Source organism: Ovis canadensis, chromosome 25 (assembly GCF_042477335.2).
Source record: "Ovis canadensis isolate MfBH-ARS-UI-01 breed Bighorn chromosome 25, ARS-UI_OviCan_v2, whole genome shotgun sequence".
Taxonomy (NCBI): domain Eukaryota; kingdom Metazoa; phylum Chordata; class Mammalia; order Artiodactyla; family Bovidae; genus Ovis; species Ovis canadensis.
In genome coordinates this window covers 23844830-23871192 of record NC_091269.1, presented here as the reverse complement: position 1 = coordinate 23871192, position 26363 = coordinate 23844830, and the positions used below count along the sequence as shown (strand labels likewise).

Sequence of the window (26363 nt, the reverse complement as noted above, 5' to 3'; positions counted from 1 at the left end):
CACTGTGTGTTTTAGACAGATTTGCAGAATTAATACTAGCATGCTAGTAGATATGGTACCATCAACCCTGGGCTTGAAAAAAAAAATGCTTCTGATTGTAAAAGAAAACAGGTCTAGGAGAGCTTAAAAACTGAGGGTGAGGGTAGCTTCTGGAATCAGTTGGAGGATCAGAGACTGGTAATTTAGTGATGGGTGATGAAGTTGTTCCTTACTTGCACAGACTTATAGAATTGTCTAATCAACACTGGGTTTCCCAGGTGGCGCTAGGGGTAAAGAACCTGTTTGCCAATGCAGGAGACATAAAAGATGTGGGTTCGATCCCTGGGTCGGGAAGATCCCCTGGCGAAGGAAATGGCAACCCACTGTAGTATTCTTACCTGGAGAGTCCCATGGACAGAGGAGCCTGGTGGGCTACCATCCATAGGTTTGCAAAGAGTCACACACGACTGAAACGATTTAGCACGCACGCATGCACAGCCAATAATATCCACTAATGATAAGCCAGAAAGTAAAATCTAGTGGGATATCTGAGAGGCAGCAAAAGACTGGGATCCTCAGCATGGAGCTGGAGTCAGGGGCCTTTCCCAGCACCCGCTGGGACCCTGAGTTGGGGTGGCTGGGACAGCACCCGGGAGCTTGCATTCTAAGTACACTACCCGGGTGCGGATGGAGGAAGTGATCTCAGGTCACACCTGAGACACACAGGGTAATGGGAAGCGTGCAGGTTTGGGGATTTGAATCAGCCTCTCCCTGCACACGCTGTGGCCTCTTGGTCGAGTGATTACTCTGAGTCTCAGCTTTTTCATCTGTGAAAGACGAAATATTAAAATAGGATATTGTGAGGGAAGCAAGATAATGCAAATCCAGGGTGCCGCATAGAATCTGGCACTGCGGGGGCACTTGCCAAATGCTAACAGTTTTTGTGTGAGTAAAGTAGGGGTCATAATAACAACCTCAGTTAGTGCTGGTAATGAGTGAATTGGACAGTGTATATAATGTTCCCAGCACAGGCCCTGGCATGTTAAGTCCCCTGGAAATGATTCTTTCCTTTTCCTTCTGCTTTGCAGATACAGAAGGCTGAGTGTACAGAAATTCACAAGCCCCACACCTAGTTCCCTTATTATTAACCTCATACATCAATATGTTTCATTCGCCACAACTACTGAACCCAGGTGGATACATCATTGTTAACTGAAGTTCATGTTTCGCTTAGATTTCCATAGCTTTTTCCTATTCTCTTTTTGTTCATTGGTTTGAAGATCGCATCCAGGGCACCACATGGAATTTAATCATCCTCTCTCCTAAAGCTCCTCTCCACTGTGGCAGTTTCCCAGGCTTCCCTTGATTTTGGTGATCCGCACAGCTTCGAGGAGCATTAGTTAGGAATTTTATAGACTGTTCCTTAGTTGAGATTTATTTGGTGCTCATCTGATGATTGGACTGGGGTTATGGATTTTGGGGAGGAAGACGGCAGAGTTCAAGTGTCATTTTCCCCACACCATTTTGAGGGTATGTACTGTCAACATGACTTACCACTGTTGATGTTGACCTTGATCACCTGGTAAAGGTACTGTTTATCAGACGAATGATTTTTTTAAATTTTATTATATTAAAAGAAATTGCAATAGAGTGATTTACAGTGTTGTATTAGTTTCTGGTGTCCAGCAGAGTGATTCAGTTAGCAGTTCAGTTCAGTTGCTCAGTTGTGTCCGACTCTTTGCGACCCTGTGAATCACAGCATGCCAGGCCTCCCTGTCCATCACCATCTCCAGGAGTTCACCCAAACTCATGTCCATCGAGTCAGTGATGCCATCCAGCCATCTCATCCTCTGTCATCCCCTTCTCCTCCTGCCCCCAATCCCTCCCAGCATCAGAGTCTTTTCCAATGAGTCAACTCTCCGCATGAGGTGGCCAAAGTACTGGAGTTTCAGCTTTAGCATCAGTCCTTCCATTGAACACCCAGGACTGATCTCCTTTAGAATGGACTGGTTGGATCTCCTTGCTGTCCAAGGGACTCTCAAGAGTCTTCACCAACACCACAGTTCAAAAGCGTCAGTTCTTTGGCACTCAGCTTTCTTCACATATATCTATTCTTTTTTAGTATCTTTTCTATTATAGGTTATTACAAGATACGGAGTATAGTTCCCTGTGTTCTACAATAGGTCCTTGTTGGTGTCTGTTTTGTATATGACAGTGGATATCTGTTAATCCCAAACTCCTAATTTATCTCTCCCTCCCCCATCTTTCCCCTTTGGCCACCATAAATTTGTTTTCTATGTCTGTAAGTCTGTTTCTGTTTTGTAAAAAAGTGTATTTGTATCATTTTTTAGGTTTCACATATAAGTGATAGAATATGATATTTGTCTGACTTACTTCACTTAGTATGACAGTCTCTAGGTCTATCCATTTTGCAGCAAATGACTTTATTTCATTCTTTTTATGATTGAGTAATACCTCATTGTGTATATGTGCCACCAAGTGTGGGTCATAGAATACTTGTTGGCTAGCGTTTTACTAGGGTCAGCTTCTTTAGGACAGTCGGATACCCACCCCCAGGTCATCTTCTTTTGCTCCACACAGAAAGGGAACCAAAGAGTATAGTTAAAAATTTTCAGTATACATCTGAAAAAAACACTAATTTGAAAAGATATATGCATCCAGTGTTCACAGTAGCGCTATTCACAATAGCCAAGACATGGAAGCAACCCAAGTGCCTTTCAGTAGCCAATTGGATTAAGAAGATATGGTCTATATAAACAATGGTATCCTGCTCAGCCATAAAAAAGAAGTATCACCATTTGCAGCAACATGGACAGACCTAGATAATGTTGGGTGTGTGCTGAGTCCCTTCAGTTGTGTCCTACTGTTTGCAACCCCATGGACTGTAGCCCACCAGGCTTCTCTGTCCATGGGATTCTCCAGGTAAGAATACTGGAGTGGGTTGCCATGCCCTCCTCTAGGGGGTCTTCCTGACCCAGGGATCAAACTCATGTCTCTTACGTCTCCTGCATTGGCAGGCAGGATCTTTACCACTAACATCACCTGGGAAGTCAGATAATATTACATTTAGTGAAATAAGTCAAACAGTAAAGACAAATACTATACGATAGCACTTATATGTGGAATCTAAAATTTAGTACAAATGAATCTATAAACAAATCAGAGACAGGCTCACAGACATGGAAACTATACTTCCGGTTACCAAAGGGAAAGAGGGATAAATTAGGGATTTAGGATTAATGGATACAAACTACTGTACATAAAATAGATAAGCAACAAACATTTACTCTATAGCACAGGGAACTGTATTGAATATCTCATATACCTATAATGGAATATAATCTATGTTAATACAAAACCTCAAAACAAATCACTGTGCTATACATCTGAAACTAACACAATATTGTAAGTCAGCTATATTTCAACTTAAAACATTTTAAATTAAAACTTCAATTCAACAGCTCTAAATAGATGAATTGCTAAGTCTTAAGTGAAACAGAACTATTCAACAGCTACCAAAAAATTATATTTAAACAAACTGTTCTATACCATCGGGTGTGTGTGTGCTAATTTGCTTTAGTCCTGTCCAACTCTTTGTGACCCTATGGACTGTTACCTGACAGGCTCCTCTGTCCACGGGATCCTCCAGTCAAGAGTGCTGGAGTGGGTTGCCATCCCCTCCTTCAGGGGATCTTCCCAACCCAGGGATTGAACCTGCAATCTCCTGCATTGCAGGCAGATTGTTTACCGTTGAGTCACCACAGAAGCCCCTCTTATCATCCTAAGAAACTATAAAAACAACCAACCCTTATTATCATGAACAGAGTTCTACATAGGTAAACATCATGTTGCAGAGGGGCTGGACAGAGCAGGTAGTTATTTTTCTACACTCTCCAGGTAGGAGCCCTTTTCACCCTCCTGAGTCCTCTCAGGAAGAGTCAACACCTTCCAGGAAACGTTATTACGAATGCTTTTCCCCACACTCTGTGTTGACTTCACATGTGTGACATTCACATCGTGTGTTTAAAGAATGATGATTATGAATGAACTTGAGCCAAGTGAGGTTGAGTGTTGGGTCTGGAAGGATCCAGGGCCAAATACAGGGACCATCTGGGTAGGTTTGGTGAGCCAGTGGGTAGTGACTGGGCAGCCAGGTGGCCAGCAGCGGGGTTCAAATCCTGGCTCAGGCACACTGTCTTCTGTCTGTGAAGTCTGGGGTAAATTTCTTCTTCATGCCTCAGTTTGCTCTTGGCAAAATGAGAATAATGGTAGGACTTCTTCAGGTGGATTAACTCTGTGGTTGGTTACATTTCAAGTAGGCAGGACAGGGCCTGAGGCGCAGGAAAGCAGGATCTATGTTAGCCATTGCTGCTGTACATCAGCTTGTCACAAACAGCTGCCCTGTGAGTTCTGCCAAAGAGGAACATGTGCAGGCTCAGTAGGTGGGAGGCAACTGTTTTCTGCCCTCTGGGCTGAGAAGCAGAGATCTGCAGGAAGCCTGGAGCTGACATGGGTACCAGCGGAGATGGGATGGGGCTGGCGTGGCCTGGCTGCTGACAGCCTCGGTTCAGTAATGCTGGGTTCACACACTCCATCTTCCTTGTAACCAACTCCTTTTATCTTTTCCTTTCTCTCTATCATCTGTCTCTCCATATCACTACCCACCTATCATCTATCTTTCTACCTTCAACATCTATCCATCTCTCCATCATCTGTCATCTCATCTCACTATCATTTATCTTTATCTGTCTGCCTGTCTATCTCTCCATCTCCCTATCTAGCTATCATCTATCTGTCTTCTATATCTATCCATCCATCATCTATCTCCCTATTCTCTATCTTCTAATGCTGAAGATAATGAAGAAACTGAAGTTGAACGGTTCTATGAAGGCCTACAAGACCTTCTAGGACTAACACCCAAAAAAGATGTCCTTTTCATTATACGGGACTGGAATGCAAAAGTAGGAGATCAAGAAACACCTAGAGTAACAGGCAAATTTGGTCTTGAAGTACAGAATGAAGCAGGGCAAAGGCAAATAGAGTTTTGCCAAGAGAACGCACTGGTCATAGCAAACACCCTCTTCCAGCAACACAAGAGGAGTCTACATGTGAACATCACCAAAAGGTCAACACCCAAATCAGATTGATTATATTCTTTGCAGCCAAAGATGGAGAAGCTCTATACAGTCAGCAAAAACAAGGCCGGGAGCTGACTGTGGCTCAGATATGAACTTCTTATTGCCAAAGTCAGACTTAATTGAAGACAGTAGGGAAAACCACTAGACCATTCAGGTATGACCTAAATCAAATCCCTTTCGATTATACAGTGGAAGAGAGAAATAGATTCAAGGGACTAGTTCTGATAGACAGAGTGCCTGATGAACTATGGAATGAGGTTCGTGACATTGTACAGGAGACAGGAATCAAGACCATCCCCAAGAAAAAGAAATGCAAAAAAGCAAAGTGGCTGTCTGAGGAGGTCTTACAAATAGCTGTGAAAAGAAGGGAAGCGAAGAGGAAAGATATACCCGTTTGAATGCAGAGTTCCAAAGAATAGCAAGGAGAGATAAGAAAGCCTTCCTCAGTGATCAATGCAAAGAAATAGAGGAAAACAACAGAATAGGAAAGACTAGAGATCTCTTAAAGAAAATGAGATACCAAGGGAACATTTCATGCAAAGATGGGCACAATAAAGGACAGAAATGGTATGGACCTAACAGAAGCAGAAGATATTAAGAAGTGGCAAGAATACACAGAAGAATTATACAAAAAAGATCTTCACAACCCAGATAATCACAATGGTGATCAGTCACCTAGGGCCAGACATTCTGGAATGTGAAGTCAAGTGGGTCTTAGGAAGCATCACTACAAACAAAGCTAGTAGAGGTGATGGAATTCCGGTGGAGCTATTTCAAGTCCTGAAAGATGATGCTGTGAAAGTGCTGCACTCAGTATGCCAGCAAATTTGGAAAACTCAGCAGTGGCCACAGGACTGGAAAAGGTCAGTTTTCATTCCAATCCCAAAGAAAGGCAATGCGAAAGAATGCTCAAACTACTGCACAATTGCACTCATCTCACATGCTAGTAAAGGAATGCTCAAAATTCTCTAAGCCAGGCTTCAACAGTATGTGAACTATGAACTTCCAGATATTCAAGCTAGATTTAGAAAAGGCAGAGGAACCAGAGATCAAATTGCCATCATCTGTTGGATTATTGAAAAAGCAAGAGAGTTCCAGAAAAACATCTATTTCTGCTTTAGTGACTGCGAAAGCCTTTGACTATATGGATCACCACAAACTGTGGAAAATTCTGAAAGAGATGGGAATACCAGACCACTTCACCTGCCTCTTGAGAATCTAAATGCAGGTCAGGAAGCAACAGTTAGAACTGTACATGGAACAACAGACTGGTTCCAAATAGGGAAAGGAGTACGTCAAGGCTGTATATTGTCACCCTGCTTATTTAACTTCTATGCAGAGTACATCATGAGAAACGCTGGGCTGGGTGAAGCACAAGCTGGAATCAAGATTGCTGGGGAAAATATCAATAACCTCAGATATGCAGATGACACCACCCTTATGGCAGAAAGTGAAGAAGAACTAAAGAGCCTCTTGATGAAAGTGAAAGAGGAGAGTGAAAAAGTTGGCTTAAAGCTCAACATTCAGAAAACTAAGATCATGGCATCTGGTCCCATCACTTCATGGCAAATAGATGGGGAAATAGATGTTTCCACTGAAACAGTGACAGACTTTATTTTTGGGGGCTCCAAAATCACTGCAGATGGTGACTACAGCCTTAAAAGTAAAAGACGTTTCTCCTTGGAAGAAAAGCTGTGACCAACCCAGACAGCATATTGAAAAGCAGAGGCATCACTTTGCTGACAAAGGCCCATCTAGTGAAAGCTATGGTTTTTCCAGTGGTCATGTATGGATGTGAGAGTTGAACTCTAAAGAAAGCTGAGCACCGAAGAATTGATGCTTTTCAACTGTGGTGTTGGAGAAGACTCTTGAGAGTTCCTTGGACTGCAGGGAGATCCAACCAGTCCATCCCAAAGGAAATCAGTCCTGAATATTCATGGGAAGGACTGATGTTGAAGCTGAAGCTGCAATACTTTGGCTAGTGAATGAATGAAGTCGCTTAGTTGTATCCGACTCTTTGTGACCCCATGCTCTTTGTGTAGCCCACCATGCTCCTCCGTCCATGGGATTCTCCAGGCAAGAACACTGGAGTGGGTTGCCATTTCCTTCTCCAGGGGATCTCTCCAACCCAGGGATCGAACCCAGGTCTCCCACCTTGCAGGCAGACGCTTTAACCTCTGAGCCACCAATACTTTGGCTAGCTGATGCAAAGAACTGACTCATTTGAAAAGACCCTGATGCTGGAAAAGATTGAAGGCGGGAGGAGAAGGGATGACAGAGGATGAGATGGTTGGATGGCATCACCGACTCAATGGACATGATTTTGAGTAAACTCTGGGAGTTGGCGATGGACAGGCAAGCCAGGCTTGCTGCAGTCCAAGGGGTCTCAAAGAGTCAGACACCACTGAGCGACTGAACTGAACTGAATCGTCTATCTTTCTATGTCTGTCTATCCATATCTATGTATCTCTCTATTTAATCTATTTATCTGTCTGTTCATTCATCCATGTATCTATCTACTTATCTTCCTATTATCTGCCTATCAACAGCAAGTGGGAAGCATTTGAGCAGCCCACCCTCTTGGTAAGAGGATAATTAGAACGATCTGGTCTGTTAGTCACAAGCACCACTGCTCTCCAGATGGGGACCTCCAGGTTTGAATAGATTCTCTCACCTTATCCTTTACTTGCCCTGCAACCAGAGCACAGGCTGAGAAATTGTATGAGTAGGTGGGGCTCCTGGGAGAGCTAAATGCTTGTACAGAGCAGATTTTGTGAAGCAGCCTCCAAGATGCCCCCCAGCAGAAATCAGCAGTGCCCCCAGGGTATTTTAAGGTTAAAAACACTTGAATGGGAAACACTTGGATAAGTTTTAAAAGACTGTGTTCAGACTTCACCTGGAGGAGCAAATGAAATTTTTATATTGAAAAAAAATCAATCCTTGGAGGTTTTTCTGATTGAATCCTATATGAAAGAAGTAACTGGAGCAGGGAAATTTTATTAATGGATGTTCTTAGGAATCAAGGCAAATAAAAATGACTTACATGCCATGTATTAGTGATTTGCTTAGAATTATTTGGGGACCCAAAAGGTAGCATGACATTCAGGGAAGGCTCTTTCAAAGGGAGGCTTAAAGTTTGAATCTTAAATTACGGGTACAAAGAAAGCATTCCCAGATCCAATAAATGAAGCTTGACCTGGCAGATCCAAGATTATATCTTAAATTTGTTTGAAACCAAAAACTTTCATTTCTTGGCAGAAGATGTTTTAACCTTTTAGTAAAAGAATCAGGGCAAGTGGGAAGTAGGTATTTAATTATATTTCTAAAATGATATCAGTTTGAGCAAAGATCTCACAAGCTTGTATATTTGTATACTAAGTGGCTGTCTATACCAAGCAATTTATTTTGATATTAACTTGATAAGAAATGCATTAAGATTTCACTTAGGCTTTAGTTTCAATTTTTTTTCAAATGCAAAAGTATTCCCTTTCCCATTAATCTATGACCTAGTTGGATTTAAAAGGAAATTTCATAAGAGTGCAAATATTCCTTTAAGACTAAGCCCAGACTCAGAGCCAAACATAGCCAGCCCCCATGGACAGGCTGTGTTTTCTTTCCCATTAAATGATGGCCTCAGAATAGGGCTATTTCTATTACAGAAGCAGAGCAATTTAAATTGCATTTCTAAATATAATATGTTCAAGGCAGTGACTTTAAAAATTCATATCTGAACTCGTATCACTTTCATTTTGACTTTTTATACTCAAAGTAGTTCATGAATTGCAAAGAATATTCTCTCCGTAGTTCATTTTTGTTGGTTTTTTGAATCTTAGGAATTGTGCATTAATTTGTGAGATGTAAATTCTTCATTGGCTTTTGCCCTGGAAAGTTGCCTTATGAATTGTGCATTGATTTGTGAAATGTAAATTCTTCATCAGCTTTTGCCCTGGAAAGTTGATGTTACACCTTTTCCCTAATTTTTGTGTCCATTCCAAGAGAAGAATAAAAATGTGTCTGCTCTCTTTGTAACAATATTTTGAGGCCTCAGATGAAATCTGTTACGTTTTCTGTCCTCCTCAGATGAAAATGCATATAAATAGCAAATGTTTAAAAATTGGATTATTCCACTGTACGGTATTAAGGCATTTTATGCAGACTCTGCAAATATAAACTTTGCACCTGAATTGTCTTGCCTTCTAAGACATAAGGAAATTGAAGCCAAGTTATAATTCTATTTCTTGTTAATAATGGAGCTCAAATTAGGCCATGTAGAGCAAACAGTGGTTTAAATTAGTTTTGCGCTTGAAATGAACAACACAAATAGAAGTTTTGCTGTGGGGGAAGCATTGAATTAGATCTTGATTTCATCCAAGGCTGGTAATTAAATTTTCAGGTAAATCTTGTTGAGTCTGAGAAGGATAACATTCATTTTGATGTTCTCAGTCTTCTTAAACAGAGTAAGCATCGGGGCTTTCTTTTTTCCCTTGGTGTTTTGTGTGGCCGAATCATAGTGGGGGAGGGGGAGAATGTGTTATATGGTGCAAGTTGTATAATATGGTATAAATGATTGAGTATGAGGTTTCTGTCATTGAATCAAAATTAAAGGTACCATTCAGAAATTATGTTTGTTTTCTAGGGACACAACCAAATCATAACATACAGCAGACCAATCTATTTTTGTGTGCTGTGTGGCCTTATTTTGCTTCTTGATACAGGGGCCAAAGCCAGGCACCCTCCCACTTACACTGTGTATGGTCTGAAGCTCTTCTCTCCAGGGTCCCTCCAATGGGCTAGGGACCTCTTAATAGGTGAGTTCATTTGGGGGGATTGTGGGAAAGGTCACAGAGACGGGAGGGTATTTCTCCCCTTGATTTTCTGAATCCCTCACTGGAGAAACTTTCTTACTTGCTTATTGGATCAAGAGATGGGCATGTCCCTTTTGCTTTACGTGCTCTCAGTAGACTCTCTGGGAGCCAGAGCCCAAAGCATCCAACAATGTACTTATTCTAAAGCAGAGGTCCCCAACCTTTTTGAAACCAGGGACTCATTTCATGGAAGACAGTGTTTCCACCGACCAGGGGTTGCGGGGGCGGCAGTGGCGGGGTGGTTTGGTGATGATTCAAGCACAGTAGGGTTTGTGCTCCTGTGAGTATCTAATGTGGCCACTGATCTGACAGGAGGCGGAGGTCAGACAGTAATGTGAGTGATGGGGAGTGGCTGTAAATACAGATGAAGCTTTGGTTTCTCACCTGCCGCTCGCCTCCTTCTGTGTGGTCCTGTTCCTAATCAGCATCAGTCCATGACCTGGGGCTTGGAGACTGTTCTAGAGGATGTTGATACTCATGGCTAGGGAGCTGCAGCACTTAATATCTGAAGAACAGGTGGCTAGGGTGCCTGGTGTGGGGCATCAGTGGGGCTCCCCAGGATGGGGGTGATTTTTGCCCTCTAGATGGTGGTCACAGACTCATCGCCATGGCACAGATGCTCTGGGAATGCGTGAGTGGACATGGTTCTCAGTCCACATGGGGTCCTGGATGTGCTAGTCACCTGGCTTCTCACTGGTGTGCTTTACTTGCCTGAAGGTCCAGGCAGTGTTTGATGTAAATGCTCCAGTTACACAGGTGACCTTCATGTTATAATGGTGTAGAGCCTCAGCTCTGGAGCCAGATGGCTGGCTACTTGAATTCCAGCTGTGCTTCTTTCTTATTTGTGTGACCTTGAGCAAAATTCAACTGTAGTTTGAGGTTAAAAATAGTACACACCTCAGAGGCTGTTGCAAGCTTTAGATGTGTTAGTATGTTTCAACATATAGAAGAGTGTCTGGGACCAGGTATTAGCTATTATTATCTTTATTATGCAAAGAGGCTTCCCCATTGTGGACCTGCAGCTCTGAAGACTTGACTGCCGATGCTCTGAGGATCACCCAGAGGGTCACACATGTGCTCACTTGTGGTTACCTGATCACACTGACCAGATGAGTTGATAAAGGGCAGCTACCAGAGGCTCTACTTCCTGGATCTGTTACTTGCCAGCAGGAAGTTTTACTCGAGGAGATTGTCGGAGCCATAGGTCCTACATCATCATTCTCTGATCCTATGACAACTCTCGGAGTCTCTCCAGTGGGACTCAGGAGGACCCCCAGATACAACGTCTCTTTGTGCTTCTTATAGGTGAAAACTGCCGTAGACATTCACCCTCTGGCTCACTTTCCCAGCTGCTGTCTCTCATCCCTCTTCCTACTGCTTTGGTAGCAGACTGTTCACTCCCCTCTGCTCGGCCCGCTGCATGAGCCCACCTTTGTGTGCATCTTCAGCACCTCGATTCCTGCTGTGTCATGTGAGGAGCTGAGTGTTGGCACCATGTTTTAGAGACTCTCTGAGTTCTAACAGGAAATAGAAACAAGTTAGGAGAAACATAGGAGCTGATCCCTTGATTAAACCCCTAGTCGGTGTCCTCTTGGTCACTTCCCAGGTGGTTCAGGGGTCAAGAACCTGCCCACGATTCAGAAGACTCAGATTCAGTGCCTGGGTCGGGAAGATCCCTTGAAGGAGAAGATGGCCACCCACTCCAAAATTCTTGCCTGGGAAATTCCATGGACAGAGGAGTCTGGCAGGCTTCCATCTGTGGGGTCCCAAAGAGTCGGACATGCCTGAGCAACTAAGCGTATACACACACAGTGTCCTTTTGCCCAAGAATCTTTACTTCTATTCTGCTTTTTTTTCTACTCTGGTATTTTTCACTTTACTTTTTTATATTGTTTGAAATTCTGTCACAACACACACACACACACACACACACATGCAATAAGAAGGACTTTAAGTCCCTTCTACCTTCCCATAAATTAGCTCACTCCTCTTCCTTCTGAGATCAGCTGCAGTGAAGGTGTTAGAGCCTGGATAGGCAGAGATGCCCCATCACCACTGCACACATGTGGGAGGACTGTCCTTTCCTGTCATCTTCTTTTTATAAATAGCAGTGCTGGACTCTGGAGTCTTCAGTCAAGGGCATGGGAGGACTTGGAATTTAGAGATGAAAAGGGCATACAAGGATCTTGGAAGGTGTCCAAAAAACACCCGTCTGTGCCGTGATGTTGCCTTTCCTTGTCTGTGCCCCACACTCAGTCTGGTGTACCTTGTGGCCAGCTTGCCTGAGAGTCTCATTGAGGGTGAGTGTTGGCAGACTTCCATGTCTTAGAGGTCATGAGGGTTTGCAGCCTGGTCTGAAGCCCCAGTTCCCATGCCTTCTCACCTAATCTTTGTGTTCCTTCTCTGCCGCACTCCCAGCCCTAACATAGCAATACACACTATGCTAGGCAATGATGACTCATTTCCCTAAGTTGGGCCCCATCTTCTATCCTTTCACAATCCCTGCTTTTCATAATATCGAACTCATTCTGTAGTCTTCTGCTTCATTTGTGATATTTGACCATGCCCCTCTCTGTCACTAGCTTGTACATCCCCCCAGGGAATCCCCAGCACCAAGCATGGTGTCCAGTGCATACAGGTGCTAAGGAGACACTTTGTGGAGAGATGAGCATGGAGTATGCTTTAAATACCAAAGGAATTACTGTACAGATGGACTTTGGAACACTTCCCGTTCATAAATCAGGAAAAGCTTATAGTCGTTTTGGGACTGTTCAACTCATTCCTTAGAATAAGTAGGAATTTTGTAAGTACCTTTTGCAGATGGTTTGTATAAAGAGATTTAGAAGAAGAAAAGCATGACATATATTCCATTTAGAAATCATTTTTTCTGAATCAGTTCAGTTCAGTTCAGTTCAGTCGCTCAGTCATGTCCGACTCTTTGCGACCCCATGAATTGCAGCATGCCAGGCCTCCCTGTTCATCACCAACTCCCAGAGTCCACTCAAACCCATGTCCATTGAGTCGGTGATGCCATCCAGCCATCTCATCCTCTGTCATCCCCTTCTCCTGCCCCCAGTCCCTCCCTGCATCAGAGTCTTTTCCAATGAATCAACTCTTTGCACGAGGCGGCCAAAGTATTGGAGTTTCAGCTTTAGCATCAGTCCTTCCAATGAACACCCAGGGCTGATCTCCTTTAGAATGGACTGGTTGGATCTCCTTGCAGTCCAAGGGACTCTTAAGAGTCTTCAACACCACAGTTCAAAAGCATTAATTCTTTGGCGCTCAGCTTTCTTCATAGTCCAACTCTCACATCCATACATGACCACAGGAAAAACCATAGCCTTGACTAGACAGACCTTTGTTGGCAAAGTAATGTGTCTGCTTTTGAATATACTATCTAGGTTGGTCATAAGTTTCCTTCCAAGGAGTAAGCGTCTTTTAATAGATCGCCCCAATTCCTATTTTCCTTGAATTTGCTACTATGAAAAAGCCAATGCTATTGAATAAATGCAGTTGTCTTGGCATAGTGGACTTAGCATACCATCAGTAAGTGAAATTAAATCACTTTCACTTTTCACTTGCATGCATTGGAGAAGGAAATGGCAACCCACTCCAGTGTTCTTGCCTGGAGAATCCCAGGGACGGGGGAGCCTGGTGGGCTGCCGTCTATGGGGTGGCACAGAGTGGGACACGACTGAAGCGACTTAGCAGCAGCAGCAGCAGCAAAGCTCAAAAAGTAAGACCTTAATGTAACTGGTCAAAGTCTAAGATTTTACTTTTAGCAGTAACCCTGGTTCTAGAATTGACTATTAGCTATGTACATTCAAATTTTATTTATCTTCAAATCAGTGTCATTAGGGAGTGGAGATGGGGCAAGGCATTTTTTCTTATCTTTTTCACTGGAATTCCCTTTTTTCTCATTAAAATTCCCCCTTAATACATATTTTGTTTGCTTGTCAACAGTGAGGAGAATAGTGGTAAATAATCCAGCATGCTGACTTAATGACGTCCAGGGTCAAGAAAGGTGGAAACCTAGAACAGTGGCAACCCCTATGGAATGAAGGTGGTAGACGTTACTAGTTTGTACCAAACAGGAATAGATTGTGGGACAAATTTAGACAAAAAGAGAGGTTTATACAAAGTTTCCGACTTTATGAGGGAAAAGAAGTTCAGAGTCATTTCTTCTTCTTTGTCACCTTGTCACCTTCTGTCTGTCCCTCAGCTACCAAGGGATCTGAGTAGTTTATAGCTGCTGACATTGTTAGGTTCAGAGTTAGCAAGAAGAGAGAGAAAAAACTTCAGGGAAAACAAAAGGTTATTAGGAAGAAAAAGGAGAGTTTTAATGTCCTGACAAAGTACCACAAATGGGTGGCTCGGAACAACAGAAGTGTGTGTCTACTCCTTCTGGAGGCCAGAGGTCTAACATCTCTGAGAGCACAAGGGGAAGATATTCTCCAGGCTCTCTCCTCGGCCTGTCAGTGGCCCTCTTCTCCCTGCATCTCTTCACATTATTCATTGTCCCTTTTTGTGTATATCTGTCTTTGTATCCGAATTTCCCGTTTATAAGGATTTCAGTCATATTAGATTAAAGCCCATTCTAATGATCTCATCGTAATGGTAATCTGCAAAGACCCACATCTCCAAATAAAGTCCCATTCATAGGTCCTTGGGATTAGGACTCTGATATCTTTTGGAGGGGTGCAATTTAACCCATTCAACAAGGAGCATCTAAGAGAGAGGACATGAGAAAAATAGAAACTGAATACATGAGACGTCTACCATCGTGGGCCCAAAGATGCTGTGTGCTCTTCATGCTGAGGAAGTGGTCCTCTTCTGACTGAGGCTGGAGTGTGTGAAATAGTGCTTAGAGTTGTGCTTTCTGGGCAAAATCTCTGTTCCCCACTGCTTCTCTTGGTTTCTGCTCAGAAACCAACCTACCAGAGTGCAGAGAGGTGGCAGAGGAAGAGGAGCAGGAAGAGAGGAAGATGTAATGTCTGCTGCCTTATCCTGCCTCCCAGGGCAGAAGGGGTTGAAAGTGAGCCAGGGGTAGGAGGTGAGTTTAGTGGCCATTGGGCAGGTGGGGAGGTTTGAGAAGCTCTTTGCCACATGTGACGTGAGAAGAGAACATCGGATAACAGACCAATAGAAGGAGGAGAAAGTGCAGTGATAAGGAACAGCTCTACACCAAACCACTTCACCAGTCTTGCAGTGAGCTGTAATCCACCTGCTAGACAGTGGAGGGATAAGGAACCTTCCAAGGGATAAGGAACCTGGAGAATAAAATTGACACAAGAAAGACAAAGTCAGTGGTGGGACTAGTTGTTTTTGTAGACTGAGAGGTGAGTTCAGGAAATAGAAACCTTCAGAGTGATATTCTTACATAATTTATTTCTCTTTTATGATCTTTCATATATGTTCAGAATATCACTTCTCTTTCATTATAAGGAGAAAGTCTTTCTTTTTTCCTCTCCGAGTAAGGTGAAAGACCTTTCTAGTGCTCATTTCCTTTGCTGACCTCTGGGTTGAAATTTTTATTACTTTGCATTTGGGTAACTTCAACAAAAGCCTGTGAGTGCGACTGGCTTTGTAATCATCCTTTGGATGAGAAAGCCAAGAGGTCTGCAGTCCCTAGTATTGTATTTCAGGAAGAGTAGTAGCAGCTCCACAGTGTGTTCTGAGAAGTGTGGCCACATGGGCTACATGGGGTCTTCACATGGGGCAAGGGAATGGGGATGTCCAGCCTAGAGCGGAAATGCTTGGGTCCTGGGGGCACACGTGGTGGCTGCAGGTGGTTAAAAGGCTGCCAGATTGGAACAGGAGAGGTTTTATTTTCTGCTGGAGTAGCTGTGATAACTAGTTCCACTGTCAAGTAGGTGGATGACAGCTCACTGCAGGACTGGTGAAGTGGTTTGGTGTAGAGCTGGCCAGCAGGGCCATGGGTTGCCTAGTGAAGCAAGGAATTCCCTAACGTGGGAAGAACTTGGGTGATCTGAGACAGCATCACTTACAGAAGGGTTCCACATACTGAATGGGTCCTTTTCAGATGTGAGAGTTCAACATTTTGTTTTAGTCTTTAGGACCATCACCTGCTGCCTACACTCAAGCAGCTTCAATGATGTAAGCCTTGGAGATAATGGAGGTTTTGTAACCAGTGACTGAGGTGGATCCATGCTCCCCTGCGCCCTGAGATGCACGTTTCCATGTCTCGTGTAAAGACTTGTCTCTTGGCCCCAGTAATCCGTGTCAGGACCATATGCTAAAACACAGATATGACATGTAGGAGACACACAGTGTTTGCAGTCATACCAAGTTCACGTTGCTGTTCAGTCGCTCAGTCATGTCCAACTCTTTGTGACCCCATGGACTGCAGCACGCCAGGCTTTTCTGTCCTTCACTATCTCCCGGAGTTTGTTCAAACTCAGACCCATTGAGTGGGTGATACCGTCCAGCCATCTCAGCCTGTGTCACCTGCTTCTCCTCCTGCCCTCAATCTTTCCCAGCATCAGGGTCTTTTCCTTGGTTTTACTTCCATGTTGTTTTAATTCTGCCCACCTCCCCTCACCCCAACCTGCAAATATAGTAGTTAATATTCTTCTTCACATTTAACATAAGAAAGGAGCAAGTTCCAATATCTTTATTTATACCCTGTGCTTGAAAAGAAATGGCACTGTACCAGAAGTTTCTGCATTTATAGTAATTATTAGGGAGCATGAGGAGTAGCCAGGATATGAGAGAAAATTACACAGCCTCCGAGCAGTACACTAAGAAAAAAATCTTTGTTCACAGGGAAAATTGCCAACAAACACAGGGATTTGTTTATTTTTCACTTTTGGGAAAAAAGACAAATTCATTTCATCAACTTCAGGTGGAATTTTCCAGTCATCCTACTAATGCCACGAGGTGTGGGCTGCGTTCTCATTCACCTCTTCCACTCGGACGAGAGACTTCCTTCTCTGCTTCCGCCTGGGCATGACCTAAATCCTGGGCTCCCCGTCGCTGCTCTCCTTCCTCTGCTGTGTCCTTCTGCTCCTACTCTGCAGGTTGGCCAGAGCATCTTCGGTTAGAACTTCCGGCATCTTGTACCATTTTATTTTCCTCCTGCCATCCTTCATCATGTTCCACTTCTTTCCACTTGATTCGTTTGGGTGTTATTGCCTAATGTATTTCTTTTGTTAATATTTCTTCTATTTATTATGTATTTATTTGGCTATGCTGGGTCTTAGTTGTGGCGTGCAAATTCTTGCTTGCAGCCTGTGAGATCAAGTTCCTTGACCAGAGATGGAACCCCAGCCCCCTGCATTGGGAACATGGAGTCTCAGCCACTGCACCACCAGGGGGGGTCCCAGCCTAATGTATGTCTTGTAGAAAATACTTGTTTACCCATGTTTCCAGTATTTGACTGACATTATTGTATTATTTCACAGCCAAAAATTTTTCCCCTATAGTTCTTCATTCTTGGTATGGCTTTTGAAGTAATGAAATCTTGTTGCACCCTTCCTCTGCTCCTATCCTGGTCCTGAAGAATGCAACGAATCATCTAATCTTCACTGCTGGGTTTTGAATCCCAAAGTTAAGAAAAACTAGTCAGTTTTCTTGAAATTAGATAAGTTAACATTTTGATGCTCAAACCTGTAAGTCCTACCATTAACTTTCTCTTTATTTCTTCTATCTTTCCTTCCATATAAAAACTGAGAAAAGAAATTGTTTTATGTGGTTATGACTAGCAGATATCTATTTGTGTCTTTTTGGCAACTTTGTTTTTGTTTTAAATTTTATCGAAGTATAGTTGATTTGTAATGTTGTGTTAATTTCTGCTGTACTGGAGAGTGACTCAGTTTTATATATATATAGTCTTTTCCATTATGGCTTATCACAGAATATTGAATATAGTTCCTTGTGCTATGCAGTAGGACCTGGTTGTCTGGTTGTTATTGTTTAGTCACTAAGTCGTGTCCAACTCTTTGTGACCCTCATGGACTGCAGCAGGCCAGGCTTCCTGTCCTTCACCATCTCCCGGAGTTTGCTCAGACTCATGTCCATTGTGTCAGTGATGCCATCCATCCATCTCATCCTCTGTTGTCCCCTTCTCCTTCTGCCCTCAGTCTTCTTTCCCAGTACCAGAGTCTTTCCCAGTGAGTCGGCTCTTCACTTAAGGTGGTCAGAATATTGGAGCTTCAGCTTCAGCATCAGTCCTTCCAGTGAATATTCAGGGTTGATTTTCTTTAGGATTGACTGGTTTAATCTCCTTGTTGTCCAGGGGATTCTCAAAAGTCTTCCATCACCACAATTCAAAAGCATCAATTCTTTGGCACTCAGCCTTCTTTATGGCCCAACGCTCACATATGTGCATGACTACTGGAAAAATCAGAGCTTTAGCCGTATGAACCTTTGTTGGCCATTATCCATCCTGTATATAATAGTTTGCATCTCCTAACCCCAAACTCCAAATCTACCCCTTCCACTACGCCTTGTTATTGCCAACTTTGATTGAGAAGCATGTTACTCACAGATCTCTAGATTTTCACAATATAGTTAAAATCTTGTGACAGAAAACATTACAAAATCACCATGTGTGTCAAAATATGGCTCCAATCCCAAGCAAGGCTCATTTGCCATAGCCATGTTTGCTGCATAAAATTTTACCTCCACACAATGTTAGAACAGTTTTTTGGTATTGTTGTAGTAGGGTTTATCCCATATTATTATAGTGAGGTTAACCCACTATTTTCCAGATAATGGGACACACAACTACTTTCATCCCTATGATTTCACTGTGGAAAGTTTTGCATTTCCAGTTCTTCAGAAATAGCTGAAACACTCCCCATCCTTCCCGCGTGCACTGTTCACTGTGGCTTATGTATGGGGTTTGGACATAGTTCCATGTTTAGGCATCTTAGATTTCAAATCAAATTTCCCTAGTTTTATTAAGGTTTACCAGGATTAAACTTCATTGACTTTCCACCCAATAAACTGAGACAGAAAGGTAGACAGATGTACTGTGCCAGCACTGATGGGAGTTTCTGTGTTTCTATGAAACCTAACTGAAAAAATAGAATTAAGAAAGAGAGAACACTGGGTAGATTGCTGTAAACTGCAGCTTGACTATATGTTCTTTCCCTGAACAAATGATCTCTGTGAGATTTTGAATTATAATGTGTAGAAGGTGTTAGTCGCTTAGTCGTTTCTGACTCTTCGCAACCCCATGAGCTGTAGCCCGCTAGGCTCCTCTGTCCATGGAATTCTCCAGGCAAGAATACTGGAGTGTGTTACCATTCCCTTCTCCAGGGAGTCTTCCTGACCCAGGGGTCGAACCCAGGTCTCCCACACTGCAGGCAGATTCTGTACCGTCTGAGCCCCCAGGGAAGCCCGTAACGTGTATGTTTCATGCAGTTGCGCTATGACGGTTTGGGAGCCAGCAGTCTTCCTCTTCTCAGGCAGGGCCACCTTCACCTCCCAGGTGACCTGCTGCACCTGAGAAGCAGGTCCTTCAGTGTCGTAGCATCACGGTGATAGGGTTTCTTGGTTAACTGCCACCTTCCCTTGCTCCTCTGTGGGTTCTGACTGAGCTCTGAGTTTGCAGTGAGAACAGAGAAGACACCACAGCTCAAGCCCTTGAAGTGACAAAGCCAGTGGCCTTGCAGGAAGGGATCCCCTAATGACTGGGCTTGGGTGTTGCACATTCCTGTCATTTTCCTGGTCCTTTCTCCCATCTCTTCCCCCAATTTCAAGTCTGTCCTTGCAAACTAAAGGCCAGTCTACTCTCTACCTACCATCCCCAGGTGTCCACTCAGTCCTGGGCCAGCCTGCTGGCCTCTCCTTCAGCAGCCCCTCCTGTTACTTCCAAGGCCTGTGTTTGGTTCGACCTCAGCCTCCATCAGTGGCTAGGGGAGAAGAGGCCATAGTGTCGCCAGGACCTGCGCGGGGTGGACTGGGCTGAAAGGTGGGAGAGAGGTGGGACTGCGCTGGGACCTGGGCCCTGTTCCTGCATGCTCACTGTCAATTTTGTCTGTTCACTTTCAGTATTTCTCTATTGCTTCCCCGCAATCTCCCTCCTTGGACTCTTCCCACAGATCAACACTTTCTGCATTTATCTTTTGGAGCAAATTGACATGCTGTTTTTTGGAGGTTCTGGTAAGTCTTTTACATTCTGTTCTTTCTGTAAAAAAGTCTCACGTTCAGATAAGGGCTAAATAGCCTTAGGCATGGAATGAAACCTGGACAGTTAGGTTTTCATTGTCCTCACCCTTAAAGGACTTCAGCTTAGGTTGGTTAGATTGATGGTGGGCCCTTCTAGATTCATCTGGCAAAATTGAAAGTGGCCCACCTGGCTTGACACAAGCAGAAAAATGGGGAATTGTAGAATTCTATGAGCTTTGGATTTCATTTAAAACTGAAACTGTGAGTCGCTCCGTTGTGTCCAACTCCTTGCAACCCCATGGAATATGGCCCACTAGGCTCCTCTGTCCATGGGATTCTCCAGGCAAGAATATTGGAGTGGGTTACCATTTCCTTCTCCAGGGGATCTTCCGGACCCAGGGACTGAACCTGAGTCTTCTGCATTACAGGCAGATTCTCTACCATCCGAGCCACCAGGGAAGCTTGGACTTGGTTTCAGTTCAGTTCAGTCACTCAGTCATGCCTGACTCTTTGCGACCCCATGAATTGCAGCACGCCAGGCCTCCCTGTCCATCACCAACTCCAAAAGTTCACCCAAACCCACGTCCATCAAGTTGGCGATGCCATCCAGCCATCTCATCCTCTGTCGTTCCCTTCTCCTCCTGCCCCCAATCCCTCCCAGCATCAGTCTTTTCCAAGGACTTGGTTTAGGGACCCTCTAATTCTTCATTGGAAAAGCAGCATGTATTAATGTGTGTGAACGTGAGTGAGTGGAGGTTAGCGTGTGAGCATGTGCATTTGAGCACTCCAGTATTCTTGCCTGGAGAATCCCAGGGACAGGGGAGCCTGATGAGCTGCCGTCTATGGGGTCGCACAGAGTCGGACACGACTGAAGTGACTTCACAGCTGAATGAGTTAGTCTGGGAGCATATGGGTGTGACATTGTAAGTGTGTGTTGTGTGCAGGCCTGTACAGACAGGTGACCTATGCCCTTTCATTTGGTGTGTTCCTTACTTTCTGACCAAGGTGGGTAAAGCTTCATCCAATGCTTACTTGGAGACTTTACCCAGATTTCTCACCTTTAAAGCTTACTCTTCTCTAAATGGAAACTAACACACTGATCTCTTGGGGTTGCTGTGAGGATTTCATGAAGTCATGTACATAAAGCATTAGAGCATAACAGGTGATCTGTTACAGCTGCCTCCTCTTTGTATACATGCACACACACGCACACACACCCATACACACACACCTACACACACAGGAGTGCTGGCTTGTTCTGTTTATCTATCCATTCATTTATCCATCTATCTATTAAAATACCTAGCTATCTATTCATCCATCTCTATATATCTATTATGTATCCATCTATTAGCTATCTCTCATCTATCTATTCATCTACCTAGCTGTCATTCATCCATCCGTCTATCTATACATCTATCTATTCATCTATTTATTTATTCATCCATCTATTATTGGTCTTTCATCTGTCTGTCTCTCATCTATCTATTCATCCATCATCCATCTATTTATCTATCCATATCTGTGTCTAATATCCATCTCCATATTTGTCTCTCTCTCTCTCTCTCCTTTCTTCTACTGAAATCACATTCCTGATCTTTCCTGGGCCAGGAGCTTCCAACTATAGGCAGCAAGGTCTCCCCACCTCCGCAATGACTGGTTCACAGTCTCCTAAAAGTTATCAAAAGTTCTTTCTAACTGTGGTCTTCCTGAGTTTTTAGTTAAAGGTCAGTGTCTTTCTCATGCTAAGTGTCACCCAGTGCTTTTTGGCTGCCCTGTGGATGGATTCTTTGCCCCTTTGGCAGGCATTTTGCATTTGAAAGTTGCAAACTTCACTTTCTTACTCTATGTATTGACTGTGAGACCTGCCGCTCCAGAAGGGAACTCTTGTTTGTGTTCCAGCCGTTTCGGGATTGCTGTCAGCTGTTTACAGTGTGGCCCGGAGTGCGTCCGCCGTGGCTGTGCTGCACGTGTTCTGCTTCAGTGCTGTGAAGGTAGGTGCAAGGCCAACGGGCTTCTTCTCTCGAATTAACTGTATTTTAAGTAAACAAGCATCTCCTCCAATTACAAGAGGAATGGGATCTGAGCACATCAGGAGTAACAGGGCCTGGAGGATGAGGCCTCAGTGGTTTAGAAGATGCATTAAGATACCTGATTTGCTACTGACCACAAAGCCCACCTGGTCTGAACCCCCCCACTCTTGCAGGTGTCTGCCTGGCCCAGTCAGTTACTGACACTGGGAGGGGCTTTGGCTTAACATGGCAGTTGACAGGCCCCCACTTTCTTACTGATGCTTCCTTCTGAAATACCACTCAGAAGACGGTAAAAGGATACAATTGCATAAAGCTTTGTGGACAGAGAACAGGAATGGATATGATAGCAAAAATTTTAGACTCCAGAAAACAAATGGACCATAGATTTATTCAGATGGAGAAAGTTAAAACCCAGGCTGGCAGCAAGGGAAACCTAGGATGATTAAAGAAAACAAGATAATAACTTTTGGAAAAGAACAAGTGGTATCAGAAAAGAAATGTATGGTCAGTGCATGGCTCAGCTGTGAATAATATGTTGTATTTATGACAGTCTGAATAACAGTTGCAACTATAATAGCAGAATAGGGGGAGATGAAGTGTGCGTGTGTGTGTGTGTGTGTGTGTGTGTGTGTGTGTCTGCCTGTTTGACTTTGCAGAGGTCTTAATTTTGTCTTCCATGTTAGAAAGTCAGCAAATAATATCTGAAGTTGAAAAAAGTCAAGAAACAACAAAACAAGCGTGTTATTTGGAAATATGGAGGCAAATAGGTGAAGAAGAAACAGCTGAAAGTCACTGCCTTCAGGCAGCAAGAATTAGAGCAAAGAGATGGATGATGTGGTCAGAGGACCACTGCTGTTCATTGTTACAAACATGTTCAGGGCCATCTTCAATCAGTAAAAAAGAAATTGACTGATAGTGTACTTATTTCTTGACTTTATGGACACTCTGCCTTTAATGTGTTACACCACAAGTACATCTTTGATAAAATAAAAATTATATGCAAAAGAGTAAATGATATATGTTCCAAAGGGCTTTAAATAGATAGTATATGGCATTTGTTAACTGACTTTTGAAAAAATTTTAACTGAAAATCATATTAAACTCATCAGTATCAGTGGCAGCAATATAACTGTTATTCCTCTTTGTGGAAGCGAGGAATTCAGTAATGTCATCTTCCAATGCATCACAGTTGAATTTCTCTGGGATAATCAATGGCATAATTCCCTCCTTCACTCTTTCCATCCTTTTCATATGATTATCTTCTTTTACATCAAAAAAAAAAAAGGGAGAGGAGAAGGCTCCTTTTTCCAATAGAGAAGGATAGCATACAGCTTTTGGTGGATCTGTTGGCCATCACCTTTATGCTTTGGTGGATCTGTTTGTCATCACATATATATTTGTCACATAGAACAACAATTATATAATTAATCAGTGTTTCTGGGTTCTTTCTTTTGAAATACATTCCTTTATTCTGTCACAGGACCCAGGTATTCCATTCAGGACAATTACTAAGGAATTTTCTGAAAACCTCTTTCTACTGCTCTTTGGTAAAATAACTGCCTATAAAATTTGGGAGTCACAAGCTTTTCTCTGCAGGACCCTTTATAGTTTGTTCTGTTATGTTCCAGTCTTTGCTTGTTTGTACATTTATTTTTCATTAATTTTTTGAAATTCTGGTTCATCGAGATATAATTTGTATGCTGCAGAACCCATATTTTTAATATACATAATTAGATAAGTTTTGATAGAGTTTTCCAGGTGGCACAGTGGTAAAGAATCTGCCTGCCAATACAGGAGACTCAGGAGATGCAGGTTTGATCCCTGGATCAGGAAGATCCCCTGGAGAAGGAAATGGCAACCAGCTCCAGTATTTTTGCCTGGAAAATTCCATGGACAGAGGAGCTTGGCAGGCTACAGTTCATGGAGTCACAGAGAGTTAGACACGACTGAGCACAAGTTTTGATAAATGTAAGTTTTGATAAATTCCTGCCTCTAAAATTGGAGAGATGGACAGGTAAATACAGAGGACCGAAACCTACTGCAGCAGGAGCCCAGGAGCAGAAACCTCTGTGGGAACCAGCACTGAACTGTGGCTGACAAATTGCTGCAGGCTCAGTGTGGACAAGTCTAGAGTTAATAACCCCAGGTGAATCCAGTCATTAGGGAAGCCCCACACTTGTGGTGCTTCACCCCCTTGAATGATTGGAGAAGAATCCTCCTGCTTTCAGTAGGTGGAGGGGGAAGAGTAACCATTTTGAAGTGTAGCAGAGTATTCTGTTCTTCTCAACCAAGCCTGCCTTAAGATTTTACTGTAGCCTAAAGTACTGCGATTTTTCCAGAGCCAAATTGACCTGGAGGAAGGGAAATGCCAAACTCCAGTTTGGCTTCAGCCTTCCATGTGGGGAAAGGGACATACCCAATTCCAGCCCATTTCCAGTATTCTGGGAGGTGGGTCATAGAGGATCCTGCTGTGATTTATGTCAGAGAGTGTTTTGTCTATGTTCTCCTCTAGGAGTTGTATAGTTTCTGGTCTTACGTTTAGATCTTTAATCCATTTTGAGTTTATTTTTGTGTGCAGTGTTAGAAAGTGATCTAGTTTCATTCTTTTATAAGTGGTTGACCAGTTTTCCCAGCACCACTTGTTAAAGAGATTGTCTTTACTCCATTGTATATTCTTGCCTCCTTTGTCAAAGATAAGGTGTCTATATGTGTGTGGATTTATCTCTGGGCTTTCTATTTTGTTCCATTGATCTATATTTCTGTCTTTGTGCCAGTACCATACTGTCTTGATGACTGTGGCTTTGTAGTAGAGCCTGAAGTCAGGCAAGTTGATTCTTACAGTTCCATTCTTCTTTCTCAAGATTGCTTTGGCTATTTGAGGTTTTTTTGTATTTCCATACAAATTGTGAAATTATTTGTTCTAGTTCTGTGAAAAATGTGGCTGGTAGCTTGATAGGGATTGCACTGAATTTGTAAATTGCTTTGAGTAGTATACTCATTTTCACTATATTGATTCTTCTGATCCATGAACATGGTATATTTCTCCATCTATTAGTGTCCTCTTTGATTTCTTTCATCAGTGTTTTATAGTTTTCTATATACAGGTCTTTAGTTTCTTTAGGTAGATATATTCCTAAGTATTTTATTCTTTTCATTGCAATGGTGAATGGAATTGTTTCCTTAATTTCTTTTTCTACTTTCTCATTATTAGTGTATAGGAATGCAAGGGACTTCTGTGTGTTGATTTTATATCCTGCAACTTTACTATATTCATTGATTAGCTCTAGTAATTTTCTGGTGGAGTCTTTAGGGTTTTCTATGTAGAGGATCATGTCATCTGCAAACAGTGAGAGTTTTACTTCTTCTTTTCCAATTTGGATTCCTTTTATTTCTTTTTCTGCTCTGATTGCTGTGGCCAAAACTTCCAGAACTATGTTGAATAGTAGCGGTGGAAGTGGACACCCTTGTCTTGTTCCTGACTTTAGGGGAAATGCTTTCAATTTTTCACCATTGAGGATAATGTTTGCTGTGGGTTTGTCATATATAGCTTTTATTATGTTGAGGTATGTTCCTTCTGTTCCTACTTTATGGAGAGTTTTTATCATAAATGGATGTTGAATTTTGTCAAAGGGTTTCTCTGCATCTATTGAGATAATCATATGGTTTTTATTTTTCAATTTGTTAATGTGGTGAATTACATTGATTGATTTGCAGATATTGAAGAATCCTTGCATCCCTGGGATAAAGCCCACTTGGTCATGGTGTATGATCTTTTTAATGTGTTGTTGGATTCTGATTGCTAGAATTTTGTTGAGGATTTTTGCATCTATGTTCATCAGTGATATTGGCCTGTAGTTTTCTTTTTTTGTGACATCTTTGTCAGGTTTTGGTATTAGGGTGATGGTGGCCTCATAGAATGAGTTTGGAAGTTTACCTTCCTCTGCAATTTTCTGGAAGAGTTTGAGTAGGATAGGTGTTAGCTCTTCTCGAAATTCCAGCCCAGTCCATTCTTTCCATTCTGTTCCACCTAAGGTGGGGATGGGACTCAGAAGCACTTGTGAAGTTTACCGTCTAGAGATGCAGGGTCACCAAAATACGGAACTAATCACTGGACTGTAGAGTTTCCCTACCCTCATGTATTAATACCATATTACTAAAGGTCTGTTTGCCATACTTCCTTTTACCTCTTA

The 26363-nt window shown here is 42.9% G+C and overlaps 1 protein-coding gene across 1 annotated transcript in view; it reads left to right on the top strand.

Moving 5' to 3' along the window:
• Positions 1-26363, top strand: part of PCNX2 (pecanex 2) — a 311645-nt gene that overhangs the window by 78072 nt on the left and 207210 nt on the right. Inside the window, exons 13-15 of the mRNA XM_069572620.1 lie at positions 9775-9946; positions 20024-20134; positions 22043-22134. Of these exons, the coding sequence (XP_069428721.1) occupies positions 9775-9946; positions 20024-20134; positions 22043-22134 (375 nt within the window). The remainder of the gene's footprint in view (positions 1-9774; positions 9947-20023; positions 20135-22042; positions 22135-26363) is intronic.